Raw genomic sequence first — 18,803 nt, 5'->3', positions numbered from 1 at the left:
GTCAGGCTGGTCTTTGATGCCAGACCTCAAGTGATCTGCCTGCCTAGGCCTCCCAAAGTGCTGGCATTACAGGCATGAGCCACTGTGTCTGGTCTCAACATTTAAAAGCATATACCATTAAACTGAGGAATTATCCTTCTGGGAACTTATTCCAGGGAAAAGTTGGTAAAGCAGGTAAAGACATAGATGTGTCTACACTAAACACATTTTAGTTACCTATTAATAAGGAATACATTAAATTATATTTATGAGACATAAAACCATGTGGCCACTAAAAGTTAATGTAGATACATATTTATTGATAGGAAACAACATCTCTAATCCCTTGAATGGAAAAGAGCAGATTGTTGGATCTTATTTATTTAAAACTACATATTTATACATGTAATGAATTCCTAGAAGGATGGTTTCCAGAGGATATTACATATGATTGATTCTGTGTGATGCGATTTGGGTGGACTTTTACTTCTTTAAACTTTGCAAATGGTGATTGAAATGTTTACATTTTGTAATCATTTTTATAAGCATAGAAATTTTATTTGAAAAACATAAATATAAAATATAATTTATTGTGGTAACAGAAAATAGAAGATAGTAATACACTTAACAACAAAATGCTGAAGTGATATAAAGAAAACTATGAAGTCCCTGAAGAGAAGTCTGGCTCTGATTTGAGTGAGGAAGAGACAGCCTATGTTTCTGCATGGGGACTATAGGTTTGTAAAAATGTCAGCTCTCCCCATACTAATTTATAGAGTGCAATAACAATAAAAATACCAGATAGTAAGTTTTAAAAAAAAGTGTGCTGAAGAACGTCTTCATTTTTAATGTAAAGGATACCCTTGACGTTGTCTTTTCATTTCCTCTGCAGAGGCAACTATTGTTATGAAGTTGACTTACATTTTTCTTGTTTATGCCTTTTTACTTTAGCGCGTGCATCTCTATCCACATGCTTTTTGGGTTAAACTCCTTTTTCGGTTAGATTGATAGTTTTTCTCCATTCCTTATTTTTTTTTCTAGGCTGCTTTGGAAGCTCTAGATTCTATTGGTTAACTTTAATTGTGACATATATATATATGTGACACATATATATGCATTACATACACATACATACATTCATATACATACACCTACGTATGTTTTTGAGACAGTCTTGCTCTGTTGCCAGGATGGAGTGTAGTGCTGGGATCTCAGCTCTCAGCTCACTGCAGCCTCCACCTCCCAGATTCAAGTGATTCTCCTGCCTCAGCCTACTGAGTAGCTGGGTCTACAGGCGCTGGCTAACACACCTGGCTAACTTTGTATTTTTAGTAGAGACAGAGTTTCACCATGTTGGCCAAGTTGGTCTCAAACACCTGGCCTCAAGTGATATATCCACCTCGGTCTCTCAATGTGCTGGGATTACAGGCATGAACCACTGTGCCTGGCCATAACAAATATATTTTATCAGTCAGGATTCAGTCAGGGACCAGAGATACTAATGAGTATTATGGCTGGATTATAAAATGTTTGACTCATATTTTTTTGCCGTCAGTGGAAAGCAAAGGGAACTTATCCACACTCTCTCCATGCCCATATCCAGCATCTCATTTACTATAATGCTGTCTGCAATCAGATATTGTGATTATTGACACTAGTTATATCTTGGAAAAGGAGCATTGAAGCAGTGTTTCTCCTGGAGAACTTGTGTGGTTCCCTAGAAGCTTCAGGGCTTTTCTTACTCACAGGTTGTCTAGGATGTTTCAAGGCAGACCTTGGTGTGGGCTTCAGATTTTTTTTTTTTGGATGGAGTCTTGCTCTTTTGCCCAGGCTGGAGTGCAGTGGTGCGATCTTGGCTCACAGCAACCTCTGCCTCCTTGGTTCAAGTGATTCTTCTGCCTCAGCTTCCTGAGTAGCTGGGATTACAGGTGCCCACCACCATGGTGGGCTAATTTTTGTATTTTTAGTAGAGACAGGTTTCACCATGTTGGCCAGGCTGGTCTCGAACTCCTGATCTCAAGTGATCCACCCTCCTTAGCCTCCCAAATTGCTGGGAGTAGAGGTGAGCTGCCGCACTCGGCCTCAGATCTTTTATAATATCCCTTTGGAGTCAAAGGCCAACCGTGATTCTGGAGAGGCACCAGGTGGGCAGCATTCTGAGTATCCGTTCCTTTGGTAGCACATGCATGAGCCAGGTACTGTGCTGATCATTATGAGACAAATGTCCTGTCACAGTCTCAGGTAGAAGACAGGCCCACAGTGACTACATACTACACAGTGTAAGTGCTTTAGTCAGAGACCTCTAAAGAGACTGAGAAAGTAGAGAAGGGATCAAGCAGTTCTACCTTGAGAAGCTGAGGTTGGCATCAGAGCGGACCCCATGACAGCAAAAACAGTGGGAAATACTGCCAAAGATGAGGTTTTCTCTGCATTGTTCATGCTTTTGAGGAAATTGTCACTACTCTGGATATTCAGGCCAGGTAGCAGAATGATGGGTCTGACCACATGCAAAGTAAGTCTGAACTGCCCAGGATACTGCAAGGCAGTTTATGTGGGAAGGTGGTAGCTGTGGCTGAAATAAATTTGCATCTCCACATGGAGTATCAGTAATGGCTGGTAACATGTCAAAGTGAAGCTCAAGCAGCAGGGAGGCCTGGGAACAAAAGGACAGCTGTAAGGACTGGGCTTAGGAACAGCATGAACTGACTCTGGAATACGGTAGGATTGTGGGTCCAGGGGAGCTAGGATAGGTGATCAGATAGGTTGCTGTCATGGGTTGAATTGTGTCCCCCAACCCGAAAGATATGTTAGAGTCCTAATCCCCAGTACTTCAGAATGTGATTTCTTTGGAGATTATATCTTTACAGAGGAAATTAGTTAAAATGAGTTCATACTAGAGTAGGGCAGGCCTTTAGATCAGTATGACTGATGTTCCTTTAAGAAAACAGCTATGTGAAGACATGGAGGGACAAAGAGAATGCCATGTGAAAACATAGGCAGAGGTCGGAGTGATGTGGCCACAAGCCAGAGAAACAGAAGGCAGAGTTGGCGGGAGTGTGGTCACAAGCCAAGGAATGCCAGCAGCCACCAGAAACTGGAAGGCCGAGGAACACATTCTCCCCTAGAGCCTTCGGAGGAAGCATGACTCTGCTGTCAGCGAGATTCACAATTCTGGCCTCTGAGAACAGAGAGAATAAACTTCTGTTCTTTTAAACCACCTGGTTTGTGCTAATGTGTTATTGCAGCCATGGGAAACTAATATAGAAGGCTAAAATGAAAAAGATAAGTATTGGCAAGGATGTGTGGAAATTGGAATCCTCTTAGATTATTGGTGGGAATGTAAGATGGTGCAGCTCCTTTGGAAAATGGTTTGACAATTTCCTATAATGTTAGACATAGAGTTGCCATATGGACTAGAAATCTCACATCTATGCATATACTCAAGAGAAATGAGTATATACATCTTCACATAAATTGTTCATGAATGTTCAAAGCATATCTATTTGTAATAGCCAAAATGTGGACACAACTCAAATATCCACTAACAGTTGAGTGGATAAACAAAATGTGGTGTATCCATACAATGGGTTATTACTTGGCAATAAAAAGAAATGAATAATAACATGCTACATGGTTAAACCTTAAAAACATTATGCAAAGTTAGGCTAGACACAAACACTACGTGTTATATGATTCCATTAATATGAAATGTCTAGAATAGGCAAATCCATGGACACTCAATTTGATTAGCATTTGCCTGGGGCTAAGGAGAGAGAGAGTGGGGAATGTGAGAATGGGAGAGTGGCTAATGGATGTAGGTTTCTTTTTACAGTAATGAAAATGTACTAAAATTAGATAGTAGTAATGGATTCACAGCTCAAAAAAGTCATTGAATTTTATTTTTTGAAAGGATTGATTTTTTTTTTTTTTTGAGACAGTTTTGCTGTTGTTGCCCAGGCTGGAGTGCAATGGCCCGATCTCGGCTCACTGCAACTTCAGCCTCCCTGGTTCAAGCAATTCTCCTGCCTCAGCCTCCCAAGTAGCTAGGATTACAGGCATGTGCTACCATGCCCAACTAATTTTATACTTTTAGTAGAGATGGGGTTTCAGCATTTTGGTCAGGCTGGTCTTGAACTCCTGACCTCAGGTGATCCGCCCACCTCAGCCTCCCAAAGTGGTGGATTACAAGCATAAGCTGCCATGTCTGACTGAAAGGGTTGATTTTATTGTTGTCAAGACAGAGACCTTGGTAGAGATTCCTTTAAGTAGAGCAAGAGTGTAAGGTATTCCTTCTTCTCTTCCTTCCTTCATTGAGCAGACCTTTGTTTAGTGCCTATTATGTGCCAGATCCTCTTCTATGAGAATATAGTGGTTCCCAGCCTGACAACTAGCTTACTCTCTTGGAATTTGCATTCCATCAACAATGGAAAAAAATTATGAAATATTAGGTCATACCAAGATAGTATTTTTGTCACTACTTCCCAGGCATGAAGTTAGTGTACAAAGTTAGACTGAACCAGCATCAGGTTGATAGATAGTTTTCTCCCAAAAAGACCATGAAAGTATATCTTCCTTCCTTCCTAGTCCTACTTCAAGGTAAGTTTTCACTCTGTTGCCCAGACTGGAGTGCAGTGGTGCCATCATAGCTTACTGGAACCTGAACTCCTTGGTTCAGTGATCCTCCCACCTCAGCCTCCTAAGTAGCTGAGACTACAGATATGAGCCACCACACCCAACTAGTTAAAAATTTTATTTTGGTAGAGGCTGGGTGCAGTGGCTTACACCTGTAATCCCAGTACTTTGGAAGGCTGAGGCAGGAGGATAGTTTGAGGCCACCATGATTTCTCTCTTGTTGCAGGGAGACTTTTTTACACATCTTCAAGGAACCCCGTTTCTAGAGTGTGTGCTCAGGCCTCCATACCAAACTACGAGTTTTCAGAGAGGATGGGCAGAGTGGATTGATGAAGAATGAGCATGTTGAGCCTGGGCAGAGGTTTTGCTGCTTTTCCAAAGATTCTTCCAATGCTGTGATTAGTTACAATTCCTGTCCCTATTTGGAAAGATCTGGTGATCCTCTTCTGGTTTTTCTTCTAATGATGAATGGTTCTGCAGTTTGATGAGTCATTTTTGCTTCTGTTTGTAGAAGAGATGCAGTACATTCAGGCTGAGAAAAACAACAAGGGTCCAGTGGAGGCTGCCACACTTTTTCTCAAGATCCTGTTGGAGCTCCAGGAGGAAGGCTGGTTCCGTGGCTTTTTGGATGCCCTAGACCATGCAGGTTAGTTCATTTTTTAAAATCACAAATTAGAGTATATTACTTTGCTGCTTGACAATGCTGTAAAAGTGACAAGCGATTAATTTTGAAGTATCCACTTGTGCCACTAAGAGGCACGAACTACTAAGTCTGAGGCAATATAAAAACTCTTTTTAGGCAGATGATGTAATTGTCTACCTGAAACATCCACAACCATCTGCAGAGAGATTACTGTCACTAGTGGAAGAGTTAGCAAGATTATTTGGATATAAGGCCAGTATGCAAAAATTAGTTGCATTTCTCTCCACCGAAAGCAAACAAAAAAATGTAATTTGCAATGAAGTATCATTTATAATAATTGTAATGTGTTTAGAAATAAATCTAACAAAAGATGTATAAAGTCTGAATGGAGAAAATGATAAAATGTTATTAAAAGATATTAAATAAGTCCTAAATGGAAATACATACCCATGCACATAGAGGAGGAGACTTGATATAAAAATGTCAGTTTTCCCTACATTAATCTGTATATTCAATAAATTCTAATAAAAATCCTACATACTTTTTCAGTGAATGTGGCAAGTTGATTCTACAATGTCTGTGGAAGAATTATGACCCAAGAATAGGCAAGACATCCTTAAAGAAGACAAATTTAGTAGACTGGGGCTTTTCTTTCTATGTTTCAGCATTTATTAGAAAGCTACAGGCATTGAGACAGTGTAATGTTCATTCTGGCATTAACAAACTGACCATCGAAATAGAATAGAGACCCTTTAATTATACCCATATCTTTATGGAAACCTGATGTATTAGCTATCATTGGGAAAGAAGGATTACTGTGAAAGAAGGAGCTATTCAAAAAATAGCATTTATAAACAGACTAACATTGAAAATCAAACAAACTTAAGCTGGACATGGTGGTGTATGCCTGTGGTCCCAGCTACTCAGGAAGCGGAGGCAGGAGGACTGCTTGAGTCCAGGAGTTTGAGGCTGCAGCAAGCTTTGATGGCGCTGCTGCACTTCAGCCTGGGCAACATAGGGAGACCCCCATATTTAAAACACCCTAACTTTTATGCCCATGTGGATACAAATAAATAAGCCTCATGTTTATCAAAAGCACTATAAAGAAAGTGAAAAAAACAAATCACGAACTCTGGGAGAAGATATTTGCAAAACATATAATCACCAAAGGATTAGTATCTAGAATATGTTTAAAAAAAAAAAAAAGGTCTTGAAATCAACTGGAAAAGAAAGAAAACAAACAGCAAAAAATTTGGACGAACATTTCAATGAATGTGAAGCATGAAAAGTGAATAAATGTATGAAAAGATTCTCTCCCCAATTAGGAGTTTGGACATTGTAAATTAGGAACACAGTGAGATAACATTTTATAACTACCAGATAGCAAAACTTAAGTCCAGCGGTGTTAAGGCTTAAAGAAGATATTTAATGGCAATCATTTTTGCAGATGGAGTCTTGCTCTGTCACCCAGGGTGGAGTGCAATGGTGCAATCTTGGCTTACTGCAGCCTCCACCTTTCGGATTCAAGCTATTCTCATGTCTCAGCCTCCTCAGTAGCTGGGAATACAAGTGCCCACCAGCCTGCCTGGCTAATTTTTGTATTTTAGTAGAGATGGGGTTTCATCATGTTGGTCAGGTTGTATTACCTTGTAGAGTTCAACTCTCATATATCCTTCTATCCAAAAGTTTCACTCTTAAGTTTGTGCCCTAGAAGAACTTATACATGTATTCCAGAATATGCTTTTAAGAGTGCTCATAGTATAACTGCAGTAACAAAAGCAAGCAAACAAAACTGGAAATTACCCTAATGTCTTTTAAGAGGAGAATGAATACATAAGTTTTATAATAGTTAAACATGGTCCATTAAACTACAATGAAAAGGTATGAATGCATCTACAGACAACAACTCAGTTGAGTCTTAGAAATGTAATGTTAAATTTTTAAGAGAAACTTACATGTAATAGGATATAATATTTATAAAGCCCCAAAAGGCTAAACTTAACATCTTGCTTAGGGAATCAAATATATGCAAGTATAAAAAAAATCAAGGTATTGATTTATTAAATACAGGGAAGCAGTGATTGACAGGGAGACAAAGGGGTTAGAAAGATAAGGCACATACAAATATTGGAATATGGTAGCTCTTAAGTTGGGTAGTAGGTTCACATATGTTCATTTTCTTGTTATATTCTTATATATGTTATAAATATTCTGGTACATGAATCAAATATTGCATACTTTTAAAATTTCTGTTTTCAGAGCTATGGTGTGTTCTATCAACAGAAGAATCATGAAGTTCATAAATTTGGAAAGGAGAGCTTTATTTTTCATAAAGGGTTGCAGCCTGCATGGTGGCCATTTTGACAGGCTGGGAAGTGCAGGCTCCAGCCAGAAGCCAGAAATAGGCACTTTGAGGGTGGGAAGAGTAAAAGAGATTTATGCTGAATGGCATGACCAAATATTCAGTAAGCACAGGAGGAGTCATGAATATGAAAGCAGAAGCATGCACCTGCACAGTTGAACTTCATGCTTTCCATGAACTGGCAGTGTTAGCATGATCCAAGGGTGGAGTTTTTGGCCCTCTGATGTCAGAAGGTGAATCAGGGGACATGAAAATCCTTACTGCATATCCTCCATAGACTGACGAGACCCACTCCGTGGTTGGTGGTCTCTTAGGAAGAAATGCTGGTTGGTGGTTGTGTTGAAACTGCAGAAGGAAGGGGAAGTCAGGGATTGGTTGAAATCAGCAATGGAGCAAGTCTTTCCAAAGGGCTGGTTTCTGTTTCTCTTCAGAGAAAGCACTGTTTCTCCACTTTGGGGATATAATTAATCTGGATATTATAAGTCATTTTAATCCTTACCAACCTGTTAGGTAAAAATAGTACTTTTACTTTTCATTTTAAAAATTCAATAAGTTTTAGCATTGAAAGCCCTAGCTGGAGCAGTTAGGCAAGGAAAATAAAGACAAGGTATCCAAACTGGAAAGAAAGAAGTAAAATAATCTGTTTGCAGATGGAAGAATATTATATGTAGAAAACCCTAAAGATTTTAGAAAAAACTATAACAACTAATTTAGAAAAATTTCAGGACACAAAATTGACACCAAAAATAGTCACATGTCTATGTGCTAACAAGTAATCCAAAGAGAAAATTAAGGTAACAATTTCATTTTATAATAGCATCAAAAAGATTAAAATAGAAACCTAACCAAGGAGATAAAAACTCATACCTTGAAACCTACAAAAACATTGATGAAAGAATGAAAGATGACACAAATAAATGGAACGACATCCACATTCATGAACTGGAAGACTCAAGATGCCTGTACTTCCAAAAGCGAGCTATAGATTCAATGTAATCCCTATTAAAATCCCATTAACCTTTTTTTATGGAAATAGAAAAAATTATCCAAAATTTATAGAGAATCTCAAGGCATCTTGAATAGGCAAAATTTTGATAACGAGGAATAAACCAGGAGGCCTCACCCCTCCTGATTGCAAAACACATTACAAAGCTATAGCAATCAAACTGATGTGGCATTGGCACAAAGACAGACACATAGGCCAAAAGAGCACCCAGAAATAAATCCTCAAGTATATTATGGTCAAAGATGCCAAGACCTCTCAATGGGGAAAGGACAATCTCTTCAGCAAATGTTGGGAAAACTGGATATCCATATGCAAAAGAATGAATTTTGACACTTAAACCATGTATTTACAGTTCTCCACAGAAATAGAACCAATAGGATATTTTTATGAGTGTGTATATATGATGAGCTATGTATACACATTGTTACTTACATGTATGTGTATATATATTTTTGGAATTGGCTCACATGATTATGGAGGCTGAGATGTCTCATGATTTGCTGTCTGCAATCTAGATAATCAGAAGAGCAGTTGGTGTAATTCAGAGTCTGTAGTCCTGAGAACCAGGACCTCTGATGTCCAAGGGCAAGAGAAAGGATGAGCTCAAGAAAAGAGAGAATTTGCCCTTCTTCTGCCTTTTTGTTCTCTTTTAGTCTTCAATGGATTGGATGATGTCTACACACATCAGTGAGGGTGAATTTTTTTTACTCAGTCTGATTCAAATGCTAATCTGTTCTGAAAACACCCTCACAGACACACCCAAAAATATTTTACCAACTATCTGGCCATCCCTTAGCCCAGTCAAGTTGACACACAAAATTAACCATCACATGCTATATACAAAGATAAATTCAAAATGCATTAAAGACCTAAATGTAAGACTAATACTATAAAACTCCTAGAAGAAAGCATAGGGAAAAAACTTCCTGACATGTGATTTCTTGGACATGATACTAGAAGCATAGGCAATAAAAGCAAAAATAAACAAATGAGACTATATGAAACTTTACATGCATCAAGGACATAATAGGGTGAAAAGTCAACCTATGGAATGAGAGAAATGTTTGCAAATCATGTACCTGATAAAGGGTTAATATGTAGACTATATCAAGAACTACTACAACTCAACAACAAAAAACCAAATTAAAAAATAGGCAAAGGGGCTGGGTGCATTCCTGTAATTCCAGCACTTTGGGAGGCTGAGGCAAGTGAATCATCTGAGGTCAGGAGTTTAAGACCAGCCTGGCCAACATGGTGAAACCCCTTCTCTAATAAAAATACAAAAATTAGCCGGACGTGGTGGCACATGCCTGTAGTTCTAGCTACTCAGGAAGCTGAGACATGAGAATTGCTTGAACCCAGGAGGCAGAGGTTGCAGTGAGCTGAGATGCCACTGCACTTCAGCCTGGGTGACAGAGTCAGATTCCATCTCAAAAAAAAAAAAAAAAAGAAAAGGCAAAGTCTTTGAATAGACATTTATTCAAATATGGTATACAAATGGCTAATGAGTGTATGGAAAGATATTCAACATCACTAATCATCAGAGAAATTCAAAGCCACAATGTGATACCACCTCACCCCGATTAAAATGGCTTCTATCCAGAAAATGTGTATTGGTGAGGATGTGAAGAAATTGGAACCCTGTGCCTGATTGGTAGGAATGTCAAATGGTGTAACAGCTATGGAAAACAGTATGGCAGTCCCTCAAAAAAACTGAAAATATGTATCACCATATGATCTAGCAATTCTATTTCTGGTGTATTTCCAAAAGAATTGAAAGCAGGGTCTTGATGAGATATTTGCACATCCATGTTGATAGCATTATTCATGATAGATTACAAGGTAGAAGCAACTCAAATGTCCATCCATGGATGAATGGATCAACAAAATGTGATATACACCATACAATGGAATATTATTCAGCCTTGAAAAAGAAGGAAATCCTGGCACATGTTGCAAAATGAACATACATTAAGGGCATTTTGCTGAGTGAAGTAAGCCAGTCACAAAAAGACAAATATTTATTTTGCTACCTACATAAATTATCTAAAGTCGTCAGACTCATAGAAACAGAGTGGTGGTAAACAGGAACGGGAGAGGGGAGAAAAAGTAGTTGTTTTATAGAGTTTTAGATTTGCAAGGTGTAAAAAGGTGTGGATTTCTGTTTTATAACAAAATGAATTAAACACGACTGAAGTGTACGTTTAAAAGTAGTTAAGATGGTAGATGTTTAATCTGTTTTTTTTTTTACCACAATTTAACAAAAGAATGAGGTTGAACATCTTGTGTATGTTTGTTGACCATTAGTATTTTCCTCTGAACTTTCTAAATATGATTTTTAAATAAATATCTTTTAAAGGCAGATAGAATAATATTAGGTAAATTTCCCATTTACTTAATATTAACTTAGAAAAATGAGAAGGAAAGTTCCTTGGGGGCAGGAATTAAGATTTATATCTCTTTTTGCCTTCTTTACTGCTTTCCACTGAGAAGATACGATAACAAACCTGTTGAATCTGACTTTGTAAAGACAAGTCAGAGATTGTAGGTGAAGTCCATGGGGCACTTTAGAAGAAAGATTTTATACTAAGATCAAAATCTAAGACTTCATAGTTGTTCTTAGTACTTTTTCCCAATAGATAATAAACATTGCTAGAAGACCTCAAGTGTTGGGTGACTAAAATGAACACTGTTTTCTTTTTGAAAAATCAATGACATCCCAGTATTTTGGGAGGCCGAGGCAGGTGGATCACGAGGTCAAGAGATTGAGACCATCCTGGTCAACGAGGTGAAACCCCGTCTCTACTAAAAATACAAAAATTAGCTGGGCATGGTGGTGCACGCCTGTAGTCCCAGCTACTTGGGAGGCTGGGGCAGGAGAATTGCTTGAACCCAGAAGGTGGAGGTTGCGGTGAGCCGAGATCGTGCCATTGCACTCCAGCCTGGGTTACAAGAGCGAAACTCCGTCTCAAAAAAAAGAAAAATCAATGACAATTGGGGGTAATTTATAGATATTTCTTGAATTCTACCACCATGTATTCAAACATGATTTCTGTGATACTAATCTGGAAGTGTTTTTCAGTTGGTTTCATGAAAGTCCACTTTTTTTCTTTCTTTTCAGGTTATTCTGGACTTTATGAAGCCATTGAAAGTTGGGATTTCCAAAAAATTGAAAAGTTGGAGGAGTATAGATTACTTTTAAAACGTTTACAACCAGAATTTAAAAGTAGAATTATTCCAACAGATATCCTTCCTGATCTATCTGAATGTTTAATTAATCAGGAGTGTGAAGAAATTATACAGGTAAGTTAATATAAAATACTTAAATTGGGGAAATAATTATAACATGGGACTTCTATTTTCCATACTGTTTTAGACCCGAGAAAGATCACTGAAATCCATAAAAGTACTCATAGACTAATGCTAGACTAGTACTTTTAATGGGAACTGAGTAATTTTTATGTCACAAAGATTTTAAAGTTTTCTGTATTTTCAGTTAACATCACCATAGTCTGTGAACAGTGTTTTATGCTAATTCAAATTGAACAGTTGAGCAAATGAGAAAAGACTATAGACTCTAGCAGTTAAGTGTTTAGACTCTGGACACAGAGGAATTTTGTTAGAATCTTAGCTCAACCACTTACTAGTGGTATGATCTTGGGCAAGTTACTTAGCATCTCTGAATATCTGTTTCTTTGTGTGTAAAATGTAAATAATGTGCCTTATTAATATGGTATTTTTGTAAGGGTTAAATGAGATAATATATGTAAAGTACTCATATATGCCTTGCACAGAGTACGTGTACAATACACTTCAGTTATTATTAATAATAAAAGTCACACAAATTCCTCTACCCTGAAAAAAATTGTAAATATTTTGTTATCTGTTTCCAAATATTGCTATATGCCAATATATTCATGTTGGGAAAAACTGATAAAGGGAAAACTTTTGGGATTCATGTTGGGAATGGTTGTCAAATGATTATTTTCCTAATATTGCTGATGAGGATCTCAGAGGTGATGAGAAGGCTTGGCTTGACATAGTGACAAGGTTTGACATAGTGATGAGAAGGCTTGTCATGTGTAAAGGACAAGGATGAAGGAAAAGGTATCTTAAAAGACTGTATTGGATGGGGCAAAAATTGTCGTGAATATGACCCATTGAACCATAATGTTCAATGGCTTTAAATCAGATACTACATGAACTGATGAACTGACATTTCTTTGGTAAAAACTGATAAAGGGAAAACTTTTGGGATAATTGATCAATAAACTACAGTTGTCTTGCTTAGATTTGCTCCACTAAGGGAATGATGGCAGGTGCAGAGAAATTGGTGGAATGCCTTCTCAGATCAGATAAAGAGAACTGGCCCAAAACTTTGAAACTTGCTTTGGAGAAAGATAGGAACAAGTTCAGTGAGCTGTGGATTGTAGAGAAAGGTAAGACACCGTGCCCTCCTCACATCTCTACTTCGGGCTTCACTCATTCCAGCTGGTCTTTTACATCCCATCAGAGGCGTTTTCCCCTCAGCCAGAGCAGGAAGCTCAATTCTGGGAGGGAGGCAGTTTCAAAGGCTGAGTTTGATAAACATCTGAATGTCTAGTCTTAGCTTTCCTAGGCTTCTGTAAATACACATCTCATTTCTTGGGTCAAGAGTCAGTCAGAAATGGAAGACACGAACGTCTGCTAAATCATGCTCCTCTTTTTTTTTTTATGCATATGAATCCCTCCAAGGTCTTGTTAAAATGTGGATACTGATTCAGTAAGGCAATACGTTCCACACTTTGAGCAATATAGCTGTAAATTACATTGGAGGTAAACTCTAAATTGAGATTTTAAACTTAAAATGATTTATTTAACTGTTTTAAAAGGTGAAGGGGAGTGGTTGTGAGAAATTTTAATAGAAGTTAAAAATTTAGTGTTATGACCTTTTTGTGGAGCTTTCAACATCAAAACTATAAGCAGATTATATTAAGATTCTAAGACTTTTTTGGTCTTAAAAAGGTATAAAAGATGTGGAAACGGAAGATCTTGAGGAGAAGTTGGAAACTTCTGACATACAGATTTTCTACCAAGAAGATCCAGAATGCCAGAACCTGAGTGAGAATTCATGTCTGCCTTCAGGTATCCCACACTGTTTGTTCTTTTCCATAATGGTGCTCTTCTGGTATTTGGTGTGGGGACATGTTTTGCTGTACCAGAAGTCACAGCCTTGTGAAAAGGTTTGTAAGGAAAATTGGAAAAGAGAATTTATGTTACAATAGATACCCTTTCTGTCTTTAGAATGCCATTCTCTCCTTCTAGTTCTTCTTCCACTATCTTTCTTTTCTTCTTTTACTATCTTTTTTTCTTCTTTTACCACTAAGAAAGTATGTGTGTGTCTACACTGGAAGTGCACATAGAGTCTTCACCAAAATGCAATGTCTATGAATTCCCAAATCAGTCTTGCTTTCTAGTCTTTCTAAAGAAAGACTTTAGGAAGTCTTCTTTTTCTTTTTCTTTTTTTTATTGCATTTTAAGTTTTGGGGTACATGTGTGTGCAGAACATGCAAGATAGTTGCATAGGTACACACGTGGCAGTGTGATTTGCTGTCTTCCTCCCCTTCACCCACATCTGGCATTTCTCCCCATGATATCCCCCCACCCCACTGTCCCTCACCTATTCCCCCCAGTAGACCCCAGTGTGTAGTGCTCCCCTCCCTGTGTCCATGTGTTCTCATTGTTCATCACCTGCCTATGAGTGAGAAAGTCTTTTTCTGAGCCACTTGCTCAATTTCTTTTAAGGATCTCAGGGCTGCCCTGCAAGTTGATGAAGTTAGTGTGCAGCTCCTTTTTCTCATTTACACAAAGGCTCTGTATAAGTTAGCTGTGGCCCTGTGAGGGCCCCTTATCTTCTTGAACCATATTTTCTTGACAGTTTTTTGAGACTGGAAAGTTGCATACTATGCCGTAATAGAGTTATTTATAAAAGGATATCCGGAAAGAAATTAGGATTAATAATGAGCAGTGTTAGAAGAAAAATGATATTAGGATAACTCCATAGAAATAAAATGTGCAGATTACTTCTGCAACTGGATGTTACAAGTGTCTTTTTTTTTTTTTTCTTTTTTGGTCATTCCAGAATAAAATCTGTTACCCTGGAAAAAAACAGAAACAAAGAACAAACAGAATAAAGTCAATGAATGTGCATTGCTTTAAATTTTCTGACGTGAAGATTCTTACGTCTTTTTTTGTTTGTTTTTGAGATGGAGTCTCACTCCGTTGCCCAGGCTGGAGTGCAGCAGTGCATCTCAGCTCACTGCAACCTCGGCCTTCTGGGTTCAAGTGATTCTCCTGCTTCAGCCTCCGAAGTAGCTGGGACCATGGGCGTGTGTCACCACAACTGGCTAATTTTGTATATTTAGTAGAGATGGGGTTTCACCATGTCAGCCAAGCTGGTCTCTAACTCCTGACCTCAAGTGATCTCTCCACCTTGGCCTCCCAAAGTGCTGGGATTACATGCATGAGCCAGTGTGCCTGGCCCTTACATGTCTTTTCTGTGAGGGTAATTCACTTAACTTTTTAGAAATTTTCCCTTTCTCTAAAATGGGTAGGGTAGATTCAGTAGACAATTTCCAAAGTCTTTGCTAGCTTTAATATTTTGTATGCTTACCTGTTACTGAGATAAAGCCTTTGATTATTTTTCAAAACTTCTGGTTGTATTGAGAGAAAATGCCATTTGAGAACTTGAAGAAGGACAAAGCATTATTGCTACTTAAGAAATTGCTTTGGTAACAGTTTGGATTTCTTCAAAGATCTTGGGAGGATTTGTTGCTTTGTTCCATACAGCATTGCCTTTAACAAAGGGACAACTTGTCTTACCCAGAATTGGGCTATTCTTGCTGTGGTTTCTCTTTGTTAGGCTTCCATGATTGTATAAAAAATAATTCATGTTTTTTTCTTTCTTTCTTACCATCAATACTTTGTCATTGAGAGAATTTTGTACTTCAGATTAGTGAAAAAGCTAGAATGGTTAACAAGGAAAGGATTCTAAACTGTCTCCAATGAGGCGCTTCTTGCTGGAGTCAGAATTTGTGGACTTTAGACTGTGGCTATTTCCCTGATTCCTCAGAGCAGGAGCTATTTGGTAATTTTGTTTCTTTTGTATTCCAGAAGTGTCTGATACAAACTTGTACAGCCCATTTAAACCAAGAAGTTACCAATTAGAGCTTGCTTTGCCTGCCAAGAAAGGAAAAAACACAATAATATGTGCTCCTACAGGTAAGCCAGTTGCCATCACTTATATAGTTTTTTGTTTCCTTTTTTTCTTTTATTGAATACTGGGACAGAATGGGCAAGTTTCAGTTTTTTCCTTGTTCATGTGTCTTTTGAAAAAACTGTCCTAATAACATAATCCTAATTATTTTATGGGACATGAGAAGGTAAAGAAAAGTACCCTCTGTTAGCTTGCTTTTGGGTTCTGGCTGTTAGCATGCTATCTAGGGAGTAGCTTGATATTTTTTAGTTATAGTGTAAATTCCGTAATTGTTAACCCATCTAAATTATCAATTAGTCAGCTCTGTGGTATTAGAAGAGCCAAAAATAAATGCCTTTTTAGAGAAATATCTAATATCATATGAGTTACATGTTTTATTTTTTCCTTACATGTTAAAAGGTTGTGGAAAAACCTTAGTTGCACTCCTTATATGTGAACATCATCTTAAAAAATTCCCGCAAGGACAAAAGGGGAAAGTTGTCTTTTTCGCTAATCAGATCCCAGTGTATGAACAGCAGAAATCTGTATTCTCAAAATACTTTGAAAGACTTGGGTAGGTATAATAGTTGGTTCAACTTCTTTTTCTTCAGCTTCATGTAATTGATGTGATTTCTGTTTTATTTTGGAAAAAATGATAAAACTTATATTAGATTCAGCTTTTATATAATCAGGATATAATTCATTCATGGATTCAAGTCTTTTTTGTTATATGTCCCAGAAGTCTTAAATGCCCCTGGTTTGCCCTTGTACAGGGAGTAAATGACTTCAGGGATAAATGTGATGTTTAAGTGGCACATTTAACTTCTTTAGTGATTTTATAATTTATTTGATATTACTCTTTTAAGTTTTCTTTTCTCTCTTGGTTACTTAATATATACTACTATAAATCACAACTATCTTAGATTTATTGATCACTTACTGTGTGTCAGGCTAAGCACTTACTATGTGCTAAGGACTTGCCTACAGCTATACTCCTTTTGGACTCAGGGAGAACTTAATCAGTTGATGATCGGATCCAGCATTTCATCTTCATGGTTCCTTATTCACATTGTGGTTGGTAATATGGAATTTCTGTCATTTCAGGTATAGAGTTACAGGCATTTCTGGAGCAACAGCTGAGAATGTCCCAGTGAAACAGATTGTTGAGAACAACGACATCATCATTTTAACTCCACAGATTCTTGTGAACAACCTTAAAAATGGAACGATTCCATCACTGTCCATCTTTACTTTGATGATATTTGATGAATGCCACAACACTAGTAAACAACATCCATACAATATGATCATGTTCAATTATCTAGATCAGAAACTTGGAGGATCTTCAGGCCCACTGCCCCAGGTATCTCCAAAGTCAGACGAATTCTTCAGAAAAGCTATAATCTTCCTAACTTTTATTTACTTACTCTTGTGGCCACACTGAAGATGTCCTTCTCAGGTCCTAAGTCCATATTATACAACTCATTTTTAATTTTGGTTCATTTATTCATTTGTTCACTTAGTAAAATACACATTATGTGCCTCCATGTACCATATGCTGTGTGTCAGTAAAAGCAAAAACAAAAGCCCTACTCCAGCAGGAAAGAGTTATATGAGGGGTTGTGGAAACATTGTGCTATTTCTCAGACATCTAATGATTTGGAATGCTTCTTACAGGTCATTGGGCTGACTGCCTCGGTTGGTGTTGGGGATGCCAAAAACACAGATGAAGCTTTGGATTATATCTGCAAACTCTGTGCTTCTCTTGATGCGTCAGTGATAGCAACAGTCCAAGACAACCTGAAGGAACTGGAGCAAGTTGTTTATAAGCCCCAGAAGTGTAAGTTGGATCCAGGAACAAGCCCTTTGAGATTTGGTTACTCTCTGCTAGCAGTAGTTCAGAGCCATCTAGATGAAAACTGAACTTTGACTCTTTCTCTGTTTAGTAAAAAATATTTAACTCCAAACTTGAGTAATAGTCACATTTTTAGCCTCTCTCTCTAACTGAGCTCTCTTCCCAAGCAATGGATGAACCTCAGAAGTGGCCTGTAGAGAGCAAAGGTTCTTCCTCTTTGGTTCCAAAAACCTCTTATAAAGGTACTAGTGATGCAAAAGAGATGATGAGAGAATTTAGGCATCAGATAGCCAAGAGCTGGGCTCAGCCTTGTTCCATGGTCTGTGCCCGTATGGTCATCACTGTTTGAATATGTATTTGATCATTTTAGTTGAAATGGAATGATCTGAATTCATGATATCCCTCCGCAAAAGATCAGATATGATTTTTTTTTTTTTGAGATGGGGTCTTGCTCTGTCACCCAGCCTGGAGTGCAGTGGCGTCTCAGCTCACAGCAACCTCCGCCTCCTGGATTCAAGCAATTCTCCTGCCTCAGCTTCCCAAGTAGCTGGGATTACAGGCACCCACCACTGAGCCTGGCTAATTTTTGTATTTTTAGTAGAGACAGGGTTTCACCATGTTGGCCAGGATGGTTTCGAACTCCTGACCTCAGGTGATCCACCTGCTTCGGCCTCCCAAAGTCCTAGGATTACAGATGTGAGATACCACGCCCGGCTGGATATGAATTTTTAGTAAGACTAACAACTGTTGATTGATGTTATTATTATACTAACCCTGCAAAGAAGAGAGGGGTACAGAAAATACATAGGATTACACCCTTGCTCTCTGAGTAGTATGTGACTGTATGTCTGAGGTAGAACAAATCCACATGGAATAGGGAGTGTTGTAGGTAAGCTGCTTTTCGAAGGCTGCTTGTAAGGAGTGTGATGTACCCAATCCCAGCTTTTCAGGGTCACATATGAATTTCTTTATAATCCTCCTCCTCCAGCCCTCTGAGCTTCATCGCCTCCAAACATTCATAAACCCAACCATGTCGCATTCCTCTGGGCTCCTCAAACATGCCCTGTGCTTTCTCTCTCCAAGCTCTTGTCT

At 38.2% G+C, this 18,803-nt stretch overlaps 1 protein-coding gene across 2 annotated transcripts in view; it reads left to right on the top strand.

Moving 5' to 3' along the window:
• The window catches only part of RIGI (RNA sensor RIG-I), a 72,102-nt gene that overhangs the window by 19,798 nt on the left and 33,501 nt on the right, over positions 1-18,803 (top strand). For both annotated transcript variants that reach the window (XM_078370513.1, XM_035307516.3), the window contains exons 2-9: positions 5,123-5,257; positions 11,744-11,925; positions 12,914-13,061; positions 13,627-13,746; positions 15,775-15,882; positions 16,277-16,430; positions 16,961-17,219; positions 17,534-17,696. In XM_078370513.1, coding sequence (XP_078226639.1) covers positions 5,123-5,257; positions 11,744-11,925; positions 12,914-13,061; positions 13,627-13,746; positions 15,775-15,882; positions 16,277-16,430; positions 16,961-17,219; positions 17,534-17,696 — 1,269 coding nt within the window. The remainder of the gene's footprint in view (positions 1-5,122; positions 5,258-11,743; positions 11,926-12,913; positions 13,062-13,626; positions 13,747-15,774; positions 15,883-16,276; positions 16,431-16,960; positions 17,220-17,533; positions 17,697-18,803) is intronic.

This window comes from Callithrix jacchus, chromosome 1 (genome assembly GCF_049354715.1).
Source record: "Callithrix jacchus isolate 240 chromosome 1, calJac240_pri, whole genome shotgun sequence".
NCBI lineage: Eukaryota > Metazoa > Chordata > Mammalia > Primates > Cebidae > Callithrix > Callithrix jacchus.
The sequence above is the reverse complement of the archived record's forward strand: the minus strand, read 5'-3'. Positions and strand labels throughout refer to the sequence as shown.